The sequence below is a fragment of the Eucyclogobius newberryi genome, unplaced genomic scaffold (assembly GCF_026437365.1).
Source record: "Eucyclogobius newberryi isolate DKJ021-1_F unplaced genomic scaffold, fEucNew1.0.hap1 SCAF_6, whole genome shotgun sequence".
Taxonomy (NCBI): Eukaryota; Metazoa; Chordata; class Actinopteri; order Gobiiformes; family Gobiidae; genus Eucyclogobius; species Eucyclogobius newberryi.
Genome location: NW_027316278.1, coordinates 14,574,812 through 14,598,394, shown reverse-complemented (window position 1 = coordinate 14,598,394; position 23,583 = coordinate 14,574,812). Strand labels below are relative to the sequence as shown.

The following is a 23,583-nucleotide window of genomic DNA, read 5'->3' as shown; positions in this document are numbered from 1 at the left end:
AAGAATAATGGTAAGAAAGGCACAAGAATAATTCTGAAATGTGTTAAAAGCAGAACAGTTTGTTCCTCAAGAGCAAAAGGAAGAAAACAATTTATGGTAATATGCTGGATTGGTACCAGATCACACAATGCAACTGCTGCAAGACATCCACGCCAGTGTAATGTTTCCCTCCCAAGCCTGGATAAAACAAACAGTTAGCGGTGAGTTTGTGAATTTTCACTGTGAATTATATTCTATAGTAGAATGACAATCATTGGATGCAAGAAGAGAACAGCCTTTTGTGTGTGAACAGGGCTCTAGTTTGCATTTTGACTGATTTATCAAATGTATAGCAAATCAGTTCAAATATTTACCGTTTGAGGTCTCAGGACATTTTCATCTTAGAATCTCATCGTGTCAACACAGAGACAGGAAAAAAGGCTTTCAACAACTTTTGTGGAACAAAATGTTGTGTTTTATTTTGTGTTGTGTTTTAACCATGAAAAAGAGAGCTTTTCTCATTGGGTTTACCCTGTATGAATAAATAAAAATAAATGAATGAGTTTGTGTGCCGTTATTGGCAAGGCGTGGTGTAAGTTATGGGGGAAAAAAAAAAAAAAAATATATATATATATATATATATATATATATATATATATATATATATATATATATATATATATATATATATATATATATATATATATATATATATATATATATATATATATATATATATATATATATATATATATATTGTAATTGTTGTAAATTTAAATTTAAAGTATAACATTAAACTATTAGAAAGGACCTCAAAAAGAGACATTTATAGGTCCATTTGAGCACATTCCTGATGCATTGTTTGAATATTTTTACAGTGATAATAACAGGTTTGTCATTCTCATACACAACGGTCATAACAAACAATTTATGGGAACTCAGGCGTAGCTGAGCGTCATTAGAAAAGGTGCTTTCCACAGTGCTTTGGAACCAGGACTGGGTTTGTACGAACAGTAAAGCTCCAACAGTTGGTGTGCGAAGCAGGAGCAGGTTTAAATCCAGAAGGGGCTCTGCAAGAACCCAGTGGGAGCCTCAAGCTGTGGAGCGCTCCTCCAGTGCTGGCTCACATCACCAATACAGTCTGTTAGCACAAGCACTCTATAGATACAGCAATTAGCTCTGCGCAAATTAAGACGAGCTAAATAAAATCCAAATCGTTTTAATCACCCCACTTAATGTGGCAATTTAGGCATTTGAGAGCCTTACAAATGAGGCATCTCATCACATGGCACAATTCTCAAAAGGCCCAAACTTGAAGATATGAAGAGTTACGTGGGTAAATAAGGACAGCCTAAGCTAAATCAAAGTGAAAATCAAGGCCCACAAGGAGGGAAATGATTAGCCTTGCTACAGCAATGTCAACTAAAAGAAGGTGGTCAATAAAAATGGGTTAAAATAAAAGTGGTTTTGGGGTCAGACCTACATCAAATGTAAATAGAAATTCACTGGATATTAACAGGGAAGAGGTGATTTGCTGCATTGATCCCAGGATGTAAAAGCCTATGGTTATCAAATTAATAAACTGTGTCTGGTAATTTAAAAGATGAATGAACCATTTATAGTACTCTTGGCAACATTAACACATCATAATCCAAATTTAGGACTAAATGTTTGAGTCCCATTGAGTTCAGTGCAGTGTGAATAATCATAGTACACCAATCAATCTACTTCATCAAGCTCACAGCCAATTTATTAGTCACAAATTTGCAGACGCACTTCAGTGCTTCTCATGCTCAGGCGCTTCGGCAACAGCATCTGGCAGAGTGGAAGTAGAGCGATAAAAGATTATTACTCATCTACTATCATACATGTGAAGCCGTCCCTATTACACAGTGTAGCTCTTCTTAAAGGCAGGCACGGGTGGTGACTTGTGTAGTGAGTGAAATTCTTAGAGATCAACCCCAGACTTACATTAAACAGGTTTGTCTTGTTTCGTTCACAGAATAGTCCTTGTGCAGGCATGTGCTTCAGCTGTTGCCATGAGACACTGCTTCCTAGCAACACATCTCGGGCCCATTGTAGGTTCTGTGAGAGAAATAAATAAATGAGGAGGAAAACATACATTTGGTTTGATCATTTTAACTTTACTAAAAGCCCGGGAGATTGATACGTTTTCAATGCACAAACAAAGATGTGTAAAAATAATTATTTTTGGGAGAATTTGCTCTTTCTCAGTTCTATTTAAGTAAAACCATTGACTGTAAAAGCACGACTTGATCCATAATGGATCCTTGCTGAACAATGTTTTTTTCCCAAATATGAATTTTAATTGAAATTATTTCAAACAGATGGGGTACTTCCTCTGTTCTAAATAATTTAAATAAAAATATATTTGGGAAAAAACATTCTTTTATACTACTAGCATCATCCTGTGTTCAAAAGAATTGACTTGATGTAGACGTCTAAAGTATGACTCATCACTTTTCCTGCTCTACTCCTTTATTTTGTGGAAAAGCCTTTTTTACATAACCTTTTAGGATGACATTATCTTGTGTTTAAATATACCAGTTACCTTTACATCTACAAAAAACATGATTAACCTAATTAACTCAAATAATAATAAAAAACAATTATTATTATATTTTTTTTACCTTTTTAACCATTATATTTCATTGCAGAATCTAAATCATGACAAATGTGAAATGTAAATGTAAATTGGCATTAGAGAAGTAGTTAAAGGCTGCATTAAGTTCTTAACAAAGTGGGTGCTAACAGAAGGATGCTACTGCAGTGAAGCCTGTGCCAAACTGGCGGAGAGCGCGCTGTGCTGCAGCCCACGCACACCTCTGCCCACAGAAAGCTCCATAGCCTGCTTCAGCAACTTCCATCACTGCAGCACAAACCCAGGCTACCCCAAAAATCCACTTATTGTACCAAGCCTCCACATACAAGAGTTTTCAATCATGTTATACATGGTGTATACATGACTCACCTGGTGTGTGTTGCTGTTACTGTAGAAAAAGGCCAAACGATAGAGACTTTTGTAATGTTGCGGGAATCGACCAAGGCAGAGGAACAGAGCGCTGACACACATCTCCACCAGCATCTTCCTCTGCTCGGCCGGGTCGGAGGGTAAGGCCTTGGGAACCTCCATCACTTCGGGAGGGGGCTCGGGCCTCTTCTTGTTCTCGCTCACTGGGGTCTGAGGGGCGGCGGCCTGTTGGGAGGTGGGTGGTTTTGGAGGGGTGGCTGGGACAGGCAGAGCAGGCACAGGGCTAATGTCCACAAGAGCCTTGGGGGCTGTGCTGTGAGGGACTGTGACCACCTCCACCATTTCCTGAATAATCTTTTCTTCCACCAGAATACAGGCGTTGTCACTGTTCAGAGCTGAAAGTACAATTTAATATAATAAACGTTTTACATTATACAGCGATAAAAGGCATTCAGATACTTGGTCATAGCAGTAAATTAGATGTGTGGTTGCTGCTACCAGGGTGTCATGGGTTCCATTCAAGCCCTCAAACATGCTTGCTGAATGTCTACCCGTTCTCTTACCCTTCTGCTCTACAACTGTCTTGTCAAATAAAGCCATCTCCATGGAGATGTATTCAAATGCAGTATTTCTTTCTTAACAAAATACCTTAAAAACATGCATTCTTACTCTGAATGGGGTCACCTCTCCACAGATCTGACCTTAAACTTGACCGGGTGGCATCACTTGATTGTCTCCATGGAGATAAATAAATCTAATGCCATACTGTGGAAAATTCCAGTCACTGTGCTGCTAGCACTGAAGTTTGTTTGTGTAAAGTTCAGCTCCTCTGTCTGAACTGTAGTCATTATACGGCTGAGGAGCATGTGAATAAAGCCCAACAAAGGCCATTTGTCATAATATAGGAATTGAACATAAACTTAAAACAACAGTAAAGGCCTATTATAAGATAAGATAAGATAAGATATTCCTTTATTGTCCCACATGGGGAAATTTCATTGGTGCAACGCAGGTAGATACAGAGGTAGATACAGAAGAACAGATCACTTATAGGAAGTCTGAAAAACACTTTCAGTAGAAGATCTCCTATAAACAAATAAAAACTCCCATAGACAAATAAATAAATAAATACCATTGCATGTGATCCCGACAGTAATTGCACATGAATATGTGTCACGACAGCACATAGATTGCACATGAATTTCACAGTAATTGCAAATACGACAGAATTGCACATCAGTATTAGGTTAGGTCAGTATTGCGCCGGGATAACGTGACGATCTCCGGGTAAGACGACTGTTCTCCGCAGTTTCATGAGTTCCTCCTTTGTGGAAACGCGGTACGGCGCCGGCCGGGGGGCGGGGCCGGAGCCGGGGGCGGGGCCGGAGCCGGGGGGCGGGGCCGGAGCCGGGGGCGGGGCCGGAGCCGGGGGACTCAGAGCCAAGACACATCGCAACGACACGACGAAAACACTCAATCCAGCCGAATAAAGTCAAAACAAGTTAATTTAAAGCGATTCCAGTGCGTGTCCCGATCGTTCGTGAAGTTCCTCTTTCATATAAACGTGTATATAAACGTGTACCGACGACACGCCGTACTTTAGCGCGGCCGGAGGGCGCGGGGGGGGGGCTGGTGGGCTCGCTCGGAGCTAGCTCACGTCACAACAACACAACGAACGCAACGAAAAACGCTCAAATCCAGCCGAAAAAAGTCAAAAACAGTTGAATTAAAAAACTATTCCAGCGCGTGTCCCTATCGTACAGTAAAATAGAAAAAATATACTAACTATATTTACAAAATATAGGAGATAAAGCACAATAAGTGTGAGAAAGAAGAGAGAGCGTTTACACCGGGCTGCCAGCTGTACCAGCGCCTTATGACAAGAACATGTAGTACTATGGCACTTAACATACTTGTTTCGTCTGATGTGGGCTGGCCTTCCTTCACTGGCGTCGTGCTCTCGGAGGAGGTGGAGCTGGCTTTCCCGGGGGCAGGTCTGTGACTGCTGTCTTGAGAGCTGGTGGGGTCCGTGAAGGCGTCCTGGGTGGAGTTTGAATCAGAGAGCAGCACCACCTCACTGTCCTGACTGCGCTCTACACATTTCAAACAACAAGATCATGCTGCCAGTTGGCCAACAGAACATATAAACATACAGATTCTGAAATCAACATTTTATCAGTTAGGTAGATTTTTATAAGCTCTAAGTAATTGTAATGATTGGGTAAGTGATCTGCTTTAGAACTTCAAAAAGATTAAGTTAAATTGTCATTTTCTGCAGGGGTATAAAAATGTGAGGCGAAATAAGACTCATAAATCCTTATTAGTCCAACAGTGATGACACATTCATACTCTGGTCATAATGAAGGGATACCATTTTGTACCTTGTCAAAACCATGCCACCAACAGCTCTGTTAATTGCTACTGTTTGCAGGCTTAGCAAAAGCAGAACAAGGTTTTTGAAGACTGTGGAATGCACAAACGTGTAAGCTGACAAAAACAAAAACAAAACGGGTCAAGTTGCAGGATAAGATGAGCAGTACCATTTTTGGAAGCCAGCCACATTGAAGACCTGGGCAGGCAGTAATCATGGTCAAACTCTGGGAAGGCAGATATGGGAGCTTGTTTTACCATCAAGCATTTTAAGAGTCAACAATTATTGTGTTAAAAAGCTAAATATGATACAACTCCCCAGAGAACCTGATTCAGACAAGCCCCTTTTGGTCAGGTGTAAAAATGATTCTGTATCAATGGCAGTCTGTAACTGGATGCACTGTTCAAAGTTATTCAAGCTCAATAAACAGCTGAGTGAATCAGGTCCTTATTAATCTGGTCACCTCGTGCTCTTGTGAAGACTCACCGAAAAGACAGTAGAGAACATAAATGTGCATATGAAGCTACAGTGTAAGTTACAGTTATTGCGCCAAATCTGGCCCAGCAAAATCCCCAGTGAAATTCTGAAAACAATTGAAGATTATTAGACATTACAATAAGAGGGGCTCCGCTTTCATAAGAAGTTCAAAGGTTTGAAAAAAGGATCTCAAAGGATTGAAAAAGCCTGACTTTTAGAAAACAATGATAGAATGTTCTCTTGCAGTGTAAACCATTCATCCCATTATAACCACATGCATAAATGGCAAAGCAGGTGGTAAAAGCAAGCAGGCACAGAGGTAGCAGGCAGGTAGGTAGGAAGGAATCTGGACAGGGTGACCACAGGCAACATGGGCAATATGACATGTGACATGGAGGAGACTGATCATTACCACCAGAGCACTACCAACCAACCACTGAATAAAATGTTTGCATCAAAAACATGCATCTATAACAAGTCGTTTTTGTAAGCAAATAAGCAAATCAAACCAGGTAGTTTGTCAGACTTTACAAATCTGAACAAACAAAAGTTGACTTTCTTTTGACATTTGAACAAAAGTTTAAAATTAATTAAGACTTATTTGCTTTATGTTCTGGCAAGATCACTCTGCAATGTATTGTATTAAATATAATTTAGAATTTTTTTCCCCTTGCGGGTGTGGATATCTTTTCCTTTTCACAAAGTTTGGAACCACCAAAAGGAGACTCTTAAATGAGGTGATATAATTCCTAGCCATATTGCCCATTTCACCACATCCCAATCACCCACTTCAAAGGGGGATTATTGTAACTGAAACCAAAGCCATTACGCATGGTGATTAGCGTTCTGTGCGCCCCCCCCTGGAGGCCATGTGTCCCAGTGCGGACAGAGCATAGGGCCTAAACCCCAGAGACAGTGTCTAGGCCTGGGACTGTACCATCGGCCTGCTGCTCCTCATGCCGCTGTTGCTGCCACTGCTGCCGTCGGAGTGTTTTGCGTTTGGCGTAATCGTGGTCAGACGGCGTGGCCACATAAGGAGGGGATGTCAGACCTGGAGTGGCTGCAGACGGGAGCGACGAGCTTAGCACATTTCCTATGCAAACTGAGGAGCTGTTGAAATCCTCATCTGCCATTGAGGCTGGCTTCTCCCTGGAAAGATGAAAATACTCCAAATAACTTCTTACTACAGAAGGAGTAATAAAGCATGAAGACATTTATAACTAGACATTTGATTTCTCCAGTTTGGATGCATTTACATGAAAATACAAAGTAATAATTGTTAAAATATAATCGATAAAACTGTTTACTTTTCATTGGATCTCGGCACACTGGGCATACTCTTCTCTTCTCCCTTTGCAAAGGGTCCCGTGGCAGCCTCCACTAACAAATTGAACAAGAGCTCATGATCCAGATCAGACCTGCCACTCTCCAAAAGTTTTAAGATTGTTGCGCTGAGCCGGAAATGTAGCTGTGAGAACAAAAAGTACAGGCTGGTGTATAAACAAAATAAATTAAACCAAAACTACATTATAGATTAGCTTTACATACAACTATAGCTAAATGTATATTCTTGTCAAAAATAAATGTTAAAGAATTCTATGAATGGACCATAGCTAGTTTACCTCAAGTGCCTCCATAGCCAGGTCAGGAGGATTGTGGTAATGGATTTTCCGTGGATACCTGGCAGCTTCTTCATGTAAATAGTTTGCGGACTATAAAATAAGACAGATGACAATTATACTTATGTGGCAAATTATTTGTACAGATCTAGTACCTAAAGCTGGGTAAGCACCTCCCACACAGATGGTATAAAAGGTGGAGGATTTTTGTGAGGAATTCAAATAAACATTTAACCTGTTTTAAAGTGAACATTTTGGCATTCTTTAATTGTTGTTTTTTAAAATTATTATTTCAACTTTTCCAACATGAAATAATTTTAAAACATTTGGAAAACAGTTTAAAACTTTCCCTCCTTTCCATGGCATTTAGGCGTTGGTGCGCCCTCTGCTGTCAGCAGCGGGAAAGAACAATGAAAAAGTAAACACGTTCCAGGAGGCCATGTAGACTACCGCTTACACACAAGCATCAGGATTGTTGAGTTCTGGGTTGAATGCTGATTCCTCTATTGTAATCAAAATATTAGAAATAAAGGAAATAGAAAAATGTTACAAAAGTTTCAAAAGTTAAAATATATAATTAGGTAAAAAATTAAGTAAATAGGAGTTAAAGCCGATGTACCCAATTTTCACACAGCAAAACCAGAAGATGATGCTCAAAAAGAACATCATTAATATTTAAATGCATTAATTTTCGGGGCGGGTGCACAGCTTTAAAACAGCTTTTTTCAGATGGCAAATGAAACGGGTGGACCACCCAAGCATGGCCAATCAGAGCGCACCCCTTTCAGATTGAACTGTCGGGTCGACAAGACATAAAATACTATAATATTAGATGCAGACAGTGCGCAGCGGTTTAACTTTTTGTCACAAAGTTGTATTTAGACTGCTCTCAGCAGCAGCCCGAGTTCTTCTCTTCCACACTTGAATTTTTCTGAACCTGTGATAATACACAGAGAGCAGCTCTCAACCCCCTGTGTCTTGCCCACTGATATTTACTTACTACATTTCAGCAATATTATTTTCTGAAACTGACACTATTTTGGCTCGAACAAAACAATATCCTCTGCTCACCACTGTGAACTGCAACTCTCCAAAAGCGACAACGCAAATGGGCCGGCACAAATCAGCGCTGCAGTTTTCAAGCCAGAAGTAAGTGAACTTACTTTTCTAACTTTTGTTTTACATCAATGTTGCAATTTAAGATGTCCAAGATACAACATAATGATTTATGGGCCTAGTAGATTAGAATTACATAGAGGAGAAAAGCACAATAGGTCTTCTTTAACAGGTTTTAATACAATAATTATTACAGCTGTGAATTTAATTCACAGTGAGGATCCCACGTGGGTCGCATGTTTATTTTGAGAGTCTCGGCCTGAAAAAGTTTTAGAACTCCAGAGGCCTGTTTCATAAAACTCTTTATGGTCTAGACTCAAATGGCTAAGTATGACTTATTTTGTTGTCATTTGAGTTTCATAAAGCACACTCACTCAGTCTCTCAGTCGTTATGGCAATTTAGACGAGAAACTTAGGCAGACTTAAAGGCAGGCAGAGTCTAACCTCTGGGTAAACATTGCACTTTTATTATATTACTCAAGAGCAAAAAAATATTATTTAGTTTATGTTGGGTCGTAAAAGAGCCCCAATATTTTTATTTATTAAGTTATCTATTTGAAATTTGTTGAAACACTTGTGTATAATGGGTAAAGATGAAGATGTCTTACATTATCTTGCATTTGTCGTTTGTTAATAAATCCTGTCTTGTATGTGAATTAAATTTGGGAGCATTTGTTCCATTCTTTTGGACATAAGTGAGGTGAATATATGATCGTCCACGTTCAGAATTACATGAAGTCTAAACTCAAATAGCTGGACATAATTTATAAACTACTATACATGAGCAGCACATTAGTGATAAAATAGGCCTACAACTTGTGCTATAAAGTTTGCCTGTTCATTTAATTCCTCTCCTCTTCTCGCTCTCTTTTCCCCCCCATCTTCTTGTGGTTTACCAAACATAGGTGTGTGTCTTTGTGTCTTTATGTCTTAAAGAGGTTTTGGTGGAAGTGGGCGTGTCCTCTCTTGTATTGAGTGGGGTTGAGAGGTTGGTCTGTCTTTTTGCTCCAGCCTCGCAGGCTGTCAAAGCTGAACTGAGACTGAGCTGAGCACGTCTGGGAAAGTCCCGAGTGAGTCTGGTGACACAGACTGAGCGTAAACACAGGAGTTAATGCTTAGTCAAGAGAGACGTCAAGAGAGACGTCATGCAAAACGTCTAGCTTAACTGAACAAATGTTATGAAACATCCCTCTGATGGCTCTAAATAATGTAACAGGTTCAACAGCTTTGCTTTAGGGTTAGAGTTTTATTGGCACATTGTCCCCATAGTTAAAGGTGGTATGGCCGATTTTTTTCAGCAAATTTTTCATCATATTTCCTCGTGGCGTGGATAAATCATTAGTCCTGCCACGTATCAATCATAAAACGCACCTACCGCTCACCTGCAGCCGCGTGCGGTTCGTGCCCACGTTTCCGCATGCCTAAGCGCATGGATCTATCATAATATAGCTCCCTCAGTGTACGGGGCAAAATGAAGACGGAGAAAGACAGTTCGAGCTGACGCAGAAGTGGACAGAAATCTACGGGAGACGAGCGATGCGATCCGTTGCGCTAATAAACAAACGCACGTGTGTGTTGTATCAGTCCGCACGGGGGAGTGGCATGTGCACTTCCGCCTGCGTTCTCAAATCGCCGAAAAATCGTCCATTGCGCCTTTAACAGCATTCTGTCACACTGCATAAATGTATAACAGTTGTGTAGTATTATACGCTATGCTGTAAGAGTATAATACTACCTACAATTGGTTTACATTTTATATATGCAGTACGCCCACATACCTTTTTATAAAGATGTAGATAGTCCACTGGAGGCTGCTTGCGTTTTTCTGCAATCTTTCCAAGCATATAGTGGATGAGCCACTCTTCCTCATCACTGTCACCCTCACAACGGGAAGCACCCCGAAAACACTGCAGTGATGTCTCCAACATGGAGTCTCGCCGTTCCTCCATCTGACACAAACACACAAGCATTCAGTGGAAGATCCTCAGACTGAAGAACAAGCAACATAATTTTTTTTTAAACACAAGTGAGAGATGACAGTGTCCGGATGGCATACGGATGAGATATAGCGAGCGAGAACTCTTTGAGCCGACTAAAAATACAGAATAGGCATAGAATTGTCTTCATGAAACTAGGAGTAAAGTTATGTGAAGTAAACTAAAGCTGCCTTAGATGATTCAAGGTTCTGAAAATGCAGATCCCAACAAGAGCTGATGTCGATGATGTTCTGATGTTATTGCGTGGCTATCACCATTTGATTCTGATGCCAATATTTACATTATCAGAGGAATGCCAAGCTTCTACACTACAGTCTATTCATGGGTGCAAAGTAAATTTCCGTATAACTTTGAGCAAATAAAAGAGTCACCTGTTTGACAACCTCTGAGGGAATTTCATTGCGCCACTGTTTGAGCTGTCGAGAGGCAAATGAGTGAAGAGCGTAAGAGATGGTCCCGTACTCGATCCACAGAGACAGGTTGGAGCGGTCTATCTCAAGGGCTCTCTTAAAGCAGTTAAGTACCGCCTGTGAGAGCTTCCATATGGGCACATCACTTTTTAATTCATTTGAGTTGAGTTTTTCTTGAATACGACTGGCCCTTGCTAAAGCCATACCTGCCCATGAATCAAACCTGAAAAAATATATACTGTCGTCATCTGAATTGCAATGAAAAACATGGTGAATTAATCGCATTGATAGAGGCGAATGTAAATAACCTGTTTGGACAAACGCATATGTCATGCATGTAGAACTTGATGGCTTTGGATTGCTCCTTGTTCTTGAAATGATAATCTGCCAGCAGGTAGTACATTTCATTGATGATGGGAGGGGCTGGAGGTGTATCCTCTGGAAAACCTGGGACCTTAATAATAAAAAAAAAGTTATCAAAATAGGACAGACATTTACGATTCAAGCGCCTCAAAGAATGCAGCCACTGACCTTCTCTTTATTGCCTTCAATGTAGGCAGCGACTTCATCCATATTCAGTGCTGACGTGTCACTGATGGGGGCGATACCAAAAAACCTCCTGAGAAGATTGGCCAGGTCTGCAGACACTGTACTTGCCTTATAACTATCAAACTCAGGCAATGACTTTGGTTTAAAATACTGGAACATTGAGAGGGCGTCACACCACATTAATTCCACCTGCAAGTACAAAAGGTCAAAGAGAAAAAGTGTCATCAGTTTCACTTGCATCTTTGTGTATAATATATGGACATGTTGATTTGAGAGCAGATCATTACATAACAAAAACACCAACTGTCAATGCAAAGAGACTACATTATAGAACACGCAACAGCTATTTTAAATCATGTAAATATCAACTTAAGTACGATGTGAATGAGTTACCTGTGGGCTAGAGTGGTCTTCGAGGTAGCGTGCTTTGCTTTTTTTACTGGGGTAGGCATACAGGCAGAAAAAACATTGTTCTAAGGCAACCTCCAATTCTTCTCTGTAGGGATGTGACTCAGTTTGGCAAGCAGCAAATTCTTTCTCCAAAACTCCAACCTACATCAAGATGAAAGTTTTCAAACATTTCTGCCTCATCTTGTGAAAAGCTGAAGCAAACCTTTTATCAAAAGTCTACGGTAGAATCAGAAGAAATGTACAGAAACAACTTACAAAAAATTTGAGAAGGGCACCATTAGAATTGCAACACACTGAGCGTCGCCCAAGATACTCATGGGCGGTATTCAGAAGCATCAAGGAGGACGGCAGCATGGGAGTGTCTGAGTCATCTGTAAGAGACCTGATGGTTACACAATGCAACAAGCATCACAACATGGGGACGGAGAGAAAACAACCAGTGAACAAACCTTCCTCATCCCCCATAGACAAATGTTGTCTAAGCATGCAATTAAAAGCGGCTTCCTCATGCTTGATAATGCGATACAAGATTATCCACGGCAGGACTGAGAAGAAAAATGGTTCCTTCGGGTCATCGGAAATGGCCATGCTGAGATCAATCAGCTGAAAAGAAAATCAAGGTGTAAATCAGGCTTAACATCTTTATAAATAAAACACATGTAGGAGTAGGTGCTAGCTAGTTTGATAGCTTTTCTTTTTTTATTCATTAATTTATATCAGAAAATCTGTTAAATAATAAAATAATAGAGGCTTGGGCAGCTATCCAAGTGGCTCTTCACCATTGTTCCTTGTCTGCAGTGATTAGAAGTGGTGGAAGGAATGAACATTTGTGCCCCAGCAACAGGTGATGCACATGGGGAACAAATGCTGACATTGAAAATTTAGATCGCTTCAAATTCAATTTCTTTACTGTGTGTTTAAATCATGACATTAAAATTGGCACGCATTAATCAAAACTGTGATTAATATGATTATTTTTTTGTTATGGATTAACATCACTGGCATTTAGTATCTTTTACCTGAATGAGATTGTTAGAAAGGCGGGCCATAGTGGAGAAGTGAGGGACATTTTTAAGCAGCTCTGAATCCTTGTTGAAACAAAGCTCTATGCCATCCAGCAGCTTCCCGATGGTGCAAACCCACGCTTCTTTACTGGGATTAGAAGTGGGTGATGCGGACATAAACTGCTGTAAGGACTCGTTAAGGGAGAGCTCACTGTACTCCAAACATTGCTGGTAGTCCTTCACTCTCAATAATGAGTTCTGAAACAAAAAGAGCAGGAAATGTGACACTTAACGGTACCAATTATGACATGTCATTATCACAATGTCATGGTAACAGTGCAGTGTTGGGGGGCAGAGTTAACCTGTAATAGCATTAGCTGAGCGGGTCGTTCTGGTGCAGAGCTCACAAACTCTAGGGTCTTGCTTCTGTTGCCATAATTAAGTGTGGGCTGCAACAAGAGCACAACAGATGCGTAGTCTGCAGATTCAAAGAGACGCTGGATCTCCTCCAAAGACTGACAGCGCTCCAAGGACTTCAGCCTCTTGTCAATCTGTTAATGGAGTAGGAAAATGTGTCACTCTAGTTGATTACATAATAGTGAATTATCACTTTGCGGTATTTTTTTTAATCAACCAATATGTTGCTTTCCCTTTCTGAAACAAACATTCTAGCCCTGGTGCCATATTCGAGTCTGGATAACCCACAGGCATCTGTAGTAGAACGCCTCCCCCCTCCCTCCACATGAAAAAGTGTTTTTTGTTTTTTGTGTGTGTTAGTGTTTATTTTATGTTTAAAATTAAATAGTAAAAAACAAAAAAGTTGTTTTTAGCCCACGCACGCATCTTTGAGGGTAGCACAAGGGTTAAAATAACTGTCCAAAAATACAAAATCCACATTGAAATGAATTTCTTGACTGGCACAATCCTGCGACAAGTTGGCCACTGTCCAGGGTGTACCCCGCCTAAGGCCCGAAGTCACTGGGATAGGCTCCAGTCACCCGCGACCCCGAAAGGGAACAAGCAGTAGAAAATGGATGGATGGATGGATGGCACAATCCTCTTCCTGAACTTTTCAGTAGACAAACCAAATTTTCTTCTTTCCAAATAGTACTACTATGTAAATGTTCTTTTTTTTTTTACTTTACTATTTCAATGTTTCTATCCACCAAATTTATAACAAAACAAAACGCAGAAGAAAAGAAAGAGAGAGGAGACATAAACCAAAATAAGCAGACATGTCATTTGTTGGTCTTATGACAGTAGGAACAATATTTGCAGACATATCTATCTGCAAAATATCATACAATGCATAAAACATTAAAAAAACCTGACCTCTTCTACTGAGATTGTTGCGTCCACGCGTAGATTTGGCAGGGTAATTGTGCAACACTTTCCTTCCGAAGCCTTTGGTTTAGTCTGAAGCCAGCTGAGGCACACATCGTAGCTCTCTGAAGCCAACTCCATATCTCCCTGATAAGAAACCACAAAACATCATAGGGTGAGACTTGGGTCAACCGAGTCAAGTATGTAACGCAAAATCCTTCCTAAAAATCAGAGAACAAAGAGTGGCAGTCCGTACCAGCAGGGCCAAGTAGCGTGCCTTGAGCCAGTAGACACGCGCCATGATGTCAATCCAGTCATCTTCAAACAGGTCCTTTTGGGATGAACCTAAGGCCAAGATTAACAAATCCCCTTGAAACTGCTGTCCGGGGAAATTAGAGTCTGCAGCTTCACTGCTACCACCGAGAGTGCTTCTTCTTGGTGAGACTATGAAAAAAAGATGCAAAACACACTGTGTGGACACAACTAAATATATATTGTTGGTGTCAATAAGCAACAACTGACCATTTTTCCCCTTACTATGTAACCACTGCTCCAACTGAAGCTCCATACATGCCAAACAGATAGTCAACATTTCCTGCAAATACAAGTTCAATGTCATGACCATCTTTTATAAAATACAAATGCGTTCCTAGAATTTTCTGTTGGACACAGAAAATTAAATTACACCTTCCACTCACCGATTAGTTGCAGAAGCCTAGATAGTCAAAGGAGACATACACAACAACAGATTTTTGAATTGTACAGTTTTAACATGACCTAAATAAATACATAAATAGTTGTCTTGATGGAATATTAGTCAAAAGATACTGGTTCATTACTTCATCATTTGAAGGCATAAATATAAAAGACACCTTTGTAAAAGCAATGGATTAATCTTTTGAAGAGTTTAATTGCTCAATCCCAGTGTATTTGAGAAATATTTCAGAGAAGAAATGTTTGTAGTTTTGTAGTGCTTCATAACCTGATGAACCAGTATCTTTAGACTACATTAAGAAAGTTTATGTATTGGCTTAGGTAAAGACAAATCTACTTTGTACAATGTATAATTGTTGTGTGTACATCTCCTGTGGTTCATTTCTGGATACACCAACCAATCAGTGAGCAGAAAGCAAGTATATATGAAAGCAGCAACAAAGTGAAATCTCAGGGAGGTCTCTACCTTGGATCAAAACATAGTCAATATGTCTGAACAAATACATTTTCAATGCTCAATGCAGTATCCTAGCACCTGATGATGTGTGTAAATTTACGCCATCGTGTCGAGGATTTATAATCCCAAATATTTAATGTACCCTGATGTGTTGGTTACTGCAGTCCCGGAGCAGTGGGTTGGGGAGACCTGTGCTGTGCTTCCTCCAGGTCTGATACACCTCCAGCACCACAGAAGTCAAGCCACGAGGCCAGTTCTGCAGAAACGTCCGACCAACAGCTTTTAGATAGCGCATTAACAGGTCAAGGATACCCCCATTGCTCATGCTGTTCAGAAGGAAGTTATGGACATCCTTTTTTTCTATGGATGCAAAATTGAATGTGTTAATGCGTCGCACACACAGCACTATGTACGGCCTCGTCACACTGCTTACCAGATTCCATGTATTCTATAGTGTCGACCTGCATGCAGCCACCCTGGATTTGCTGCAGATCGTCTCTCCCATTGCAATGCGCATCAAGATTACTCAAACTCTCATCATCATCTGGGTCAAACTTCTTTAGTCTAAGAGGAACCAACCAAATTATTAATTACATTGTCAGACAATATTATCTGAAGCAAAGGCTTTTGATAAAGTAACTTTGTCTGCAAGATGAATTCTCATGATTTTTGTGAGTTCACAAACTCTTGAGAATCCATCTTGTTAGGCTCCCGTGGTATTACATTTTGATACCAACAATGCTGCAGGAATGGACCAGTCACAGGGGAGCGTTGTGTTCTGGGCGGAAGCCAAAAATAAAGCACCAAGAGAACCGAAACAAAAATGGCAGTGCCCATGGACCCACTTCGGTCTGAACTCGATTCAGAGCGCTACACATATCAATCTGGCGCAAGCCAGAGGTTATTTGATAATTACCTGGATGGTAAATATTTGAAAAGCAGTTCCTGAAAATCTATTTTCTCTTCCTTTTTGCATTTAGTGTTTCGGACACGGGCTGAGCGCCTCTTTGCTGTGTCTGCATTTTCATCTGTTGTGCGCTTTCTTTTTTGGGGTTTCTTTACTTCCATTATCAAGGCTGTGGAAACATTACCAGATGGTTTTTTTTTTTAATGCGTCACTGTGAACACAAGAAAACAGTGGCAACTTTAAACTCACCAACAGATGGGGCTGCTGTGGAGGTGACCTCAACAGTAGTGAGAGTGGGAATGATCGTAGGTTGAGAGCTATTCTGTGGCATCATCACAGGTTCAGAAAAAGTAAGGGGTGGAAGAGAAGAACTCGGGCTGCTGCTGAGAGCAGTGGTTTGACTGGTGCTCACTGGACTTTTGGGTTGAGGCAGATTTTCAAGAAAGTTCGGGTCACTGTACTCAGACAAGTCGATTCTTCTTCCAAGACTTGGTCTAGGTTGTTCACATGTTGTCATATGTTTGTACATTGCTAGAAGGCTTTCACCCACATGCTTCCAACTAAAAAAACAAAAAGAAGCTCAATATTTTAAGTATCCTTTAAATAGGATAGGGTCATACTTACGAGAAGCAGCGAATAGGCTGATTCAGGACAAGATCTGCTGGTGGTTCACGATATGAGAGAGCCTGTCTTCGGCTCCTTATCTCTAAGGCCTCTTCTACAATAGATTTACGCTCCTCATCCTCAACTTCAACATAATGAATAGACATGTCACTGCAAACATGGGGAAGTAAACTTAATTTAGAGCAGAAAACAGAAATATATGCAGTAAAATAAAAGCATGGTCATTTTATGAGCTACTTCACCATTTCTTGAACATCTGAGTGGTATCTCTTCTCAGACAGGGCTGTTCCTCAAAGATCTTCTCCTTCAGCACTAGAGCTTTAGTGTAGCAGTGATCTTTCTCAAGTGCTTTAGCAATGAAGTACAAGCAACCTGAAAAGACCACATATAATGAATGTATTTACATAAACACAAGAAATATTTACGCAGAAATGTGTAACATACATGTGTAATCACAGAGTGTATATAATATAGTAATGAGGTTATCCAGACAGGGCCAATGGTCTGGGTTACAGTTCAATCCCTCTTCAAACGCATGGCGGGCTAAAGGGATACGAACAAGACGCACAGCCACCAGCCCAATCTTATACCACATGTTCACATCAGTGGAGTCCAGCATCACCGCCTGGAAAATAGGAAGCAAATGTTTAATATTTACAATCAATGATAACCATATTATGCTTAAATTAAAACTTGTTTGTAATTTGACCTCCAAATAAAAATCCATGGCTGTCTCAAGATCATCCCTCGAAGCTGCCATACTCGCTAAGTTTTTGAAAGTTGAATACTTCAGCATTAGACCAGGATGCTTGAGAGCCACTTTCTGATCCTCTGCTGGCATTGCCTGAACACGTAAACACAAAGTAATTTGATAATTAGGAGTATGCATGATATATTCATAATTATTGATGTTTTAGAAATTCAGGGAGCAGTCAATAGTTACCTCTTTAAGCAATGGAGTTTTAAGAAGCTCATGATAAGCTTTAGCGGACTCCTCAAACTTGTCATGTTTTTGGAGATCCAAAGCCTTATGATACAAAGCAAAGGCTTCGGCTTCCTATAAAATAAGTCAAGTTTATCGACCTTTTTAGACCACAATGACCTTATACATCTCCTTATAATATTGTTTGTACCTGAGCCTCTTTGGTCCGACTCTTTGAACTTTTCAAAGGGTCTTGAGACTCGTCTGTCGCTGACAAAGATGCATTTAGTGCCGCAATACGAATCTGGACAAACAACGAAAGGGGCACAAGAGTGCATTCATGACAAGAGTTGCATCACTTTAAAACAAACACTCATTGTAAAACACAATACTTATTATAATCTAATGCCACAGTAAATGACCATGAGTTCTTACCATTTTGATCCGTTAGGTAGCCGTTTGTGTCTTGACTATTTATCAGAGATAGTATCTGGAAAAACGCATAGGAACATTCGTCATTTCCATCCTTACACTCGGGGACACAGGGAAGGACATACAAAGAGAACAGTCGAGGATGGGATGTTTTCAAATGGTAACCTAACAATGTCAGCAATGTTCAAGGACAGCCGTAAAGATGGACAAATGATGACAACTCAAGACTAAATATACTTTTAGTTTGCGTTAACGCTAGCAGCATAGCACACATCTTCACCTGAGCTAGCCGCAATGTGAGGATGTACAAAGATATGATGCTTTATAACTTACTATTCATTGCCGATTTTTGCAACATTTATAGCATTTAAATCCACAAAAGAAACAAGGGTAAAATAGCAACATCAAGCCCAGCAAACACAACTTTGCAACTTCATATCTTCATCATATTCCTCTTTTATTTGTAACGCTCCGGAGCCACTTTGCGTCACCGACGTGACACTATGCAACGCGCTTAGTAACAAGCGGCACCCTGATTGGTCAAACTGTTGAGGATGTTTTCATCTAACCAATCATATGAGCAAATGTTAGAAACGTGGATACTTCAGTGGTTAGAAACTATGTTATCAACAGCTTAAGGCGGTTTCCTTCATAACATCAGGTTTAATTCATTACAAAGGACAAAAGTGTAACCAAGCATGCCGCCGACTAAAAAGTGAAATTATGTTTTTCCCTTAAATAGCATGCACACATATTGGTTGTGTGCATGCAAATGTATAACCACTATGGGGAAGACTTTTATTAAATTGTTGGATTGATATTTTCTGAAAGCTTTAATTTAATATCATAAGTTCTGTGACAACATAATTTGTATTATTTATTTATTTTATTTTGCTGCTGTGGATAAAATAAAAAGTAAATAAGCAATTCAAGCCCGTTTAGCCAAGGTGTAAAACATGGATATAAACATTTGGGAGTGTTCTGAATTCTGAAACATATTTTTATTGACACAGTTGTAGATGTAATAAAAAAAAATATCAATGACAACAACAAAAATCGGACAACAGGAACAGGTTTAATTCATTCCCATTTGTCCTCAATGACCCATCTGTTGCAGTCTCACAGCTCCATCACTTTGGCTTCGCCATGCACTCTCATCCTCGCCCCACCCCGTCTCCACTTGGCTGGGGATGGCTGGCTCCACCACTTTCTATTCCTTCAGTAAGCAAGCTTGCAGAAAAAAAACAGCTTACGTCACGGTCATTACAGACTTTATAAAGGCTCTAGAAATGCAGATACTCTGTGTAGTCTGGAGACGAGAGAGCATCTAAAATCATGTCTTCCCGTGGCTTTGACCCTTTTTACCTTCCCACTTACAAAAGAAGAGTGGTTGGGCTCAATGCAAGATATGATGGAGGAATTGGATCAAGGTCCACTTTTTCAAGCCACTCTGCACCCGTTTCATATGCTTCTTCGCGCAGAAGTTATCCCATGCACAGTCGAGTTATTCCGAGCTCGGTGTCGCTTTCTGCATCGGTGACTGCAGCTGTGGACGATTTACATCTTGACCAGGAAGCCCAGGTCAGCTCTGAGTTCAAGGTTTTGAGGACCCAAGAGAAAGCCGAGCTGCAGGACCTCAATGACCGCTTTGCCAGTTTCATTGACCGGGTGCATGACTTGGAGCAGCAGAATAAGCTTTTGGAGACAGAACTTCTGCTACTCAGGCAAAGGCACACCCAGCCATCCAGCTTGAAGGCCCTTTATGAGCAAGAAATCCACCAGCTTCACGCAGTGCTAGATGAAGCTAGAAGTGAGAAGCGAAAAGCCCAGGATCACAAGGACCAGCTGGAGAATGTGTTTCAAAACATGCAAAAGCAATATGAGGAGGAAGTCGTGGCTAGAGAGAACGCAGAGGGGCATTTGATGGATTCCAGGAAGGGGGCAGATGAAGCAACATTGGGGCAGGCTGAGTTGGAGAAGAAGGTTGGGAATCTCCTGGATGAGCTTGACTTCTTGAAGCGTGTATGTGAGAGCGAGATAGCAGAACTCCAATCTCACATCCACTTCTCTGCAGAGGTGACAGTGGAAATGGAGGCGGCCAAACCAGACCTCTCTGCCTCTTTACGGGACGTCCGACTCCAGTATGAGAAGTTGGCCCGGCACAACCTCCAGTCAGCTGAAGAGTGGTTCACCAACAAGATGAAAGTGATGACCGTGGGGAGCGCACGTGACACAGAAAGTGCCAGAAGTGCCAAAGATGAAGCTAGAGATTATTGCAGACTTCTGAATGCCAGGTCCCTGGAGATAGAAAGCTGTAGGAAAATGAACCAAGCACTGGAAAATCAAATGCAAGAAGTGGAGGAGAAACAAAGTGCAGAAGTTCAAGCACTTCAGGTTAGAAACAAGTCTTGCAGCATATAACACCCTCAGAAAATACTACATATAAATACTACTTAACATTGCTAGACGGACAAACCCAAGTGCAAGCCATGTCTAAGTTGGATTATTATAGGTCTAAATCAGATCAGATTTAAACCAAATAACACTATATAATAAAATGTAATGTATGTGAAACCAAAATCATATTCTATAAATCAAACTCTATAGTAGGTGGTTGATGTATACAACTGTCAAGGTTGATCTTTTATTAATGTATAATGCAATAGCAATGTCTTTCTCTTCACAGGATACAATAAGTGTATTGGAGGATGACCTCAGGGCAAACAAAGCTGACATGGCTCGCTATTTGAGAGATTATCAGGAGCTGCTGAATGTGAAGATGGCTTTAGATATTGAGATTGCTGCATATAGGTAACAGAAACTAACTAAATGTATCCTTTTTAGCATCGATCAAACGTTTGCTTCTCTTTCTTGTTGGTTTGGACAAATGTGTGTTTTTTTCTTACTACATTGCTGGTGACCTAATCCAAAAAAATCATTGTAGTCCTCGATATCTTGAAGAACACCTTGCCAATGTGATGTACTTTGTGTGTCAGGAAGTTGCTGGAAGGTGAAGAGGGCCGTTTGAATGTGTCTGCTGCTCCTCACAGTGTTTACTCCCAGGCCATGTACTGCAGCCCCTCATACGGCCAACCTCAGCTCCGCTCTGCCTCTCCTCTCCGTATGAGCTCCTCCCGGTGCTACTCTTTCACACTTTCCAACGAGGAAAAAATATCCGCCAGTCAGGCACAGCAGGCAGAGGATAGCCCACCCACCGAGCTCGAGGAGGATGAGAGGGAGGAAAATGAAGAAGAGGTAGTGGGTCCAGAAGAGGAAGGAGATCAAGAAGGTGGGTTCAATCAATATTTAGTTTGGATATATTTTTGACACTGGATATTGACTTGTTTCTGTTCAGAGGAGGCCAAGGAGGATCAAGAAAATGAAGCAGGGGATGAAGGTACAATCTATTTTTATTAGTTAATACATAAAGCGGAAGAGAAGGAGCAGAAGAGGAGGAAGAGGCTGGAGAAGGTACATGTTAATGCTGCTAAAGGTTAAATAAGATGGGTTGTTGTTAACACATCCAACTTAATTATTTTTGTTTATCTCAAATAGAAACAGAACAGACCGAGGAAGATGTTGATGGGGAAGGTAACTGGTTTGTTTTAAACAGTTTGTGTTGCATAGTGCCGCCCATATTCCAAAGACCAAAAGCACAAATTGATTAAATCAGTGTGAAATACTGGTTCATAACAAATGGTTTGTTCTACATAGTTCTTTATTATTTTTACTCCACCTCTTTTGTATTGAATTGTATAATGACAATAATAAGTAAGGATGGAAAAATATAATGTTTAATCTATAGTAGTATGGTCGACTTGAATGTGCTCTAATGAAACCCACTTGAAACTGATTTGTGCCATGTTTCTTAGCAATCTTTGTACTTGTGTGGATTTAGAAAATGTAGATGCAGAGGATGGATCCAATGATGGTGATGATGAAAAGGGAGAGGATAATGGTGAAGAGGAAGGAGAAGATGAAGAAGAGGAGGAGGAAGGTGATCGACAAGAAGAAGAGGGAGATGAAGAACATGAGGAAGAGGAGACAGAGGAATCCAAAGAGTCTGTGGAGACTGGGAAGAAAATGACTAAAACAACAGATACAAACTTGTAATTTTTCTTAGCAATAGGTCTATACATTATACCAGTGATTCTCATGCCTGGCTTTTCAAGAATCAGTGTAATTATTACAATGGTCTAAACCGCAACTCGACCAGAGGGCTCTCAAATGTGGCTATAGCTTTACCCCATGCACCAGGCTTATGTTGGTTTATGGTGTAATTTTGGTTCCAGACTAATTCATTGGTGTTTTGAACTATATTCTAGGACAGTTATTATTTTTGGTGGTATTCAGAGTACAGTTACTTTTCTAAAATTAGAGGAATACATTGTGGTATTTGATCATGCAATTTTGGCACTGACTTAGTGAGAAAAATAAAAAAACTCAGTTCTGATAGTGAGTGCATGCACAATTTATCCTTCTTTAATTTGTGATAAAGTTTCTTTTATCTTTTAAATCTGTAACAGTGAAACAAAAAGCTGTTTTAATCCTATGTTGTGTTTTCACAATAACATAATGCCACTGAATATGAAAATGTATGTATACTGATTTGACCGTTACAATATTCACATATCCCTGGCTTAATAATAACGAGTTATCCACATTTGTGTAGCTTTTGTGAAAATTAACCTTGACAGAACCTCCTTGGATCAAAATAAAGCTATAGCACAGTTTGACTTGTTATAAACTTTACATTTGAAACGTCCTTGTATTTGCCCCAGTTTAAGAACCACAGTCTGTACTGAATCTGTTCTTCTGTGCAAAAGCGAATGAAATAGGCTTGTTGAGTGATGGCATGAAACACCCTTTTGTGTGCACAGTCCTTCAATAGCAACTGATCAATCAATGTGCTTCAACTCTTAAAAGAGCTGTCTCGCGCTATAGTCTTGGGTGCTATTAATAAAATGGTACATCAACATCTAATAAATCTTGACTCCATTTAATTTGTCTTCGCTTTCATTTATGCCTTACAATACTGATGCTTGAAAAGATATATGTAGTACTCATAAATAATATTTATAATAATTCTCCTAAAGTAACATAATGTTACATTTTTGAGACATGCCAACATAATAGAGGTTAATGGAATAAAAACAAATGGCAAGAATTCAAAAGCTTGTAGCAGTATCCGCATGAATAAATCAGTTCTCAACTGTGGCCAAAAGCACAGCAAAGCAGTCGAGTCAGCGTCCTTAGACTGTTTACCAAACCAATCTGTA

General features: G+C 40.2%; 2 protein-coding genes across 2 annotated transcripts in view; one reads left to right on the top strand and one right to left on the bottom strand.

The window, feature by feature from the left end:
* cabin1 (calcineurin binding protein 1) overlaps positions 1-18,171 on the bottom strand; it is a 31,362-nt gene extending 13,191 nt beyond the window's left edge. Inside the window, exons 1-29 of the mRNA XM_072432488.1 lie at positions 18,084-18,171; positions 17,894-18,007; positions 17,660-17,794; positions 17,395-17,575; positions 17,193-17,322; positions 16,951-17,100; positions 16,576-16,886; positions 16,336-16,495; positions 15,853-15,983; positions 15,562-15,779; positions 14,771-14,843; positions 14,505-14,692; positions 14,258-14,395; positions 13,288-13,476; positions 12,941-13,183; positions 12,371-12,524; positions 12,177-12,292; positions 11,904-12,062; positions 11,493-11,699; positions 11,270-11,415; positions 10,923-11,184; positions 10,333-10,503; positions 7,442-7,531; positions 7,127-7,287; positions 6,757-6,968; positions 5,512-5,568; positions 4,885-5,064; positions 2,972-3,366; positions 1,951-2,064 (exon numbers count right to left, since the gene is read on the bottom strand). Of these exons, the coding sequence (XP_072288589.1) occupies positions 1,951-2,064; positions 2,972-3,366; positions 4,885-5,064; positions 5,512-5,568; positions 6,757-6,968; positions 7,127-7,287; positions 7,442-7,531; positions 10,333-10,503; positions 10,923-11,184; positions 11,270-11,415; positions 11,493-11,699; positions 11,904-12,062; positions 12,177-12,292; positions 12,371-12,524; positions 12,941-13,183; positions 13,288-13,476; positions 14,258-14,395; positions 14,505-14,692; positions 14,771-14,843; positions 15,562-15,779; positions 15,853-15,983; positions 16,336-16,495; positions 16,576-16,886; positions 16,951-17,100; positions 17,193-17,322; positions 17,395-17,575; positions 17,660-17,791 (4,668 nt within the window). The 5' untranslated portion in view covers positions 17,792-17,794; positions 17,894-18,007; positions 18,084-18,171. The remainder of the gene's footprint in view (positions 1-1,950; positions 2,065-2,971; positions 3,367-4,884; positions 5,065-5,511; positions 5,569-6,756; positions 6,969-7,126; positions 7,288-7,441; positions 7,532-10,332; positions 10,504-10,922; positions 11,185-11,269; positions 11,416-11,492; positions 11,700-11,903; positions 12,063-12,176; positions 12,293-12,370; positions 12,525-12,940; positions 13,184-13,287; positions 13,477-14,257; positions 14,396-14,504; positions 14,693-14,770; positions 14,844-15,561; positions 15,780-15,852; positions 15,984-16,335; positions 16,496-16,575; positions 16,887-16,950; positions 17,101-17,192; positions 17,323-17,394; positions 17,576-17,659; positions 17,795-17,893; positions 18,008-18,083) is intronic.
* Positions 18,172-19,634: 1,463 nt separating this feature from the next.
* Positions 19,635-23,302, top strand: LOC140347397 (neurofilament light polypeptide-like). Its single transcript, XM_072433831.1, has 6 exons — positions 19,635-20,698; positions 20,991-21,115; positions 21,301-21,593; positions 21,660-21,701; positions 21,860-21,895; positions 22,203-23,302. Exons 1-6 carry the CDS (start codon positions 19,640-19,642, stop codon positions 22,415-22,417), a joined length of 1,770 nt encoding a protein of 589 aa, XP_072289932.1. The 5' UTR covers positions 19,635-19,639; the 3' UTR covers positions 22,418-23,302.
* Positions 23,303-23,583: the final 281 nt, after the last annotated feature.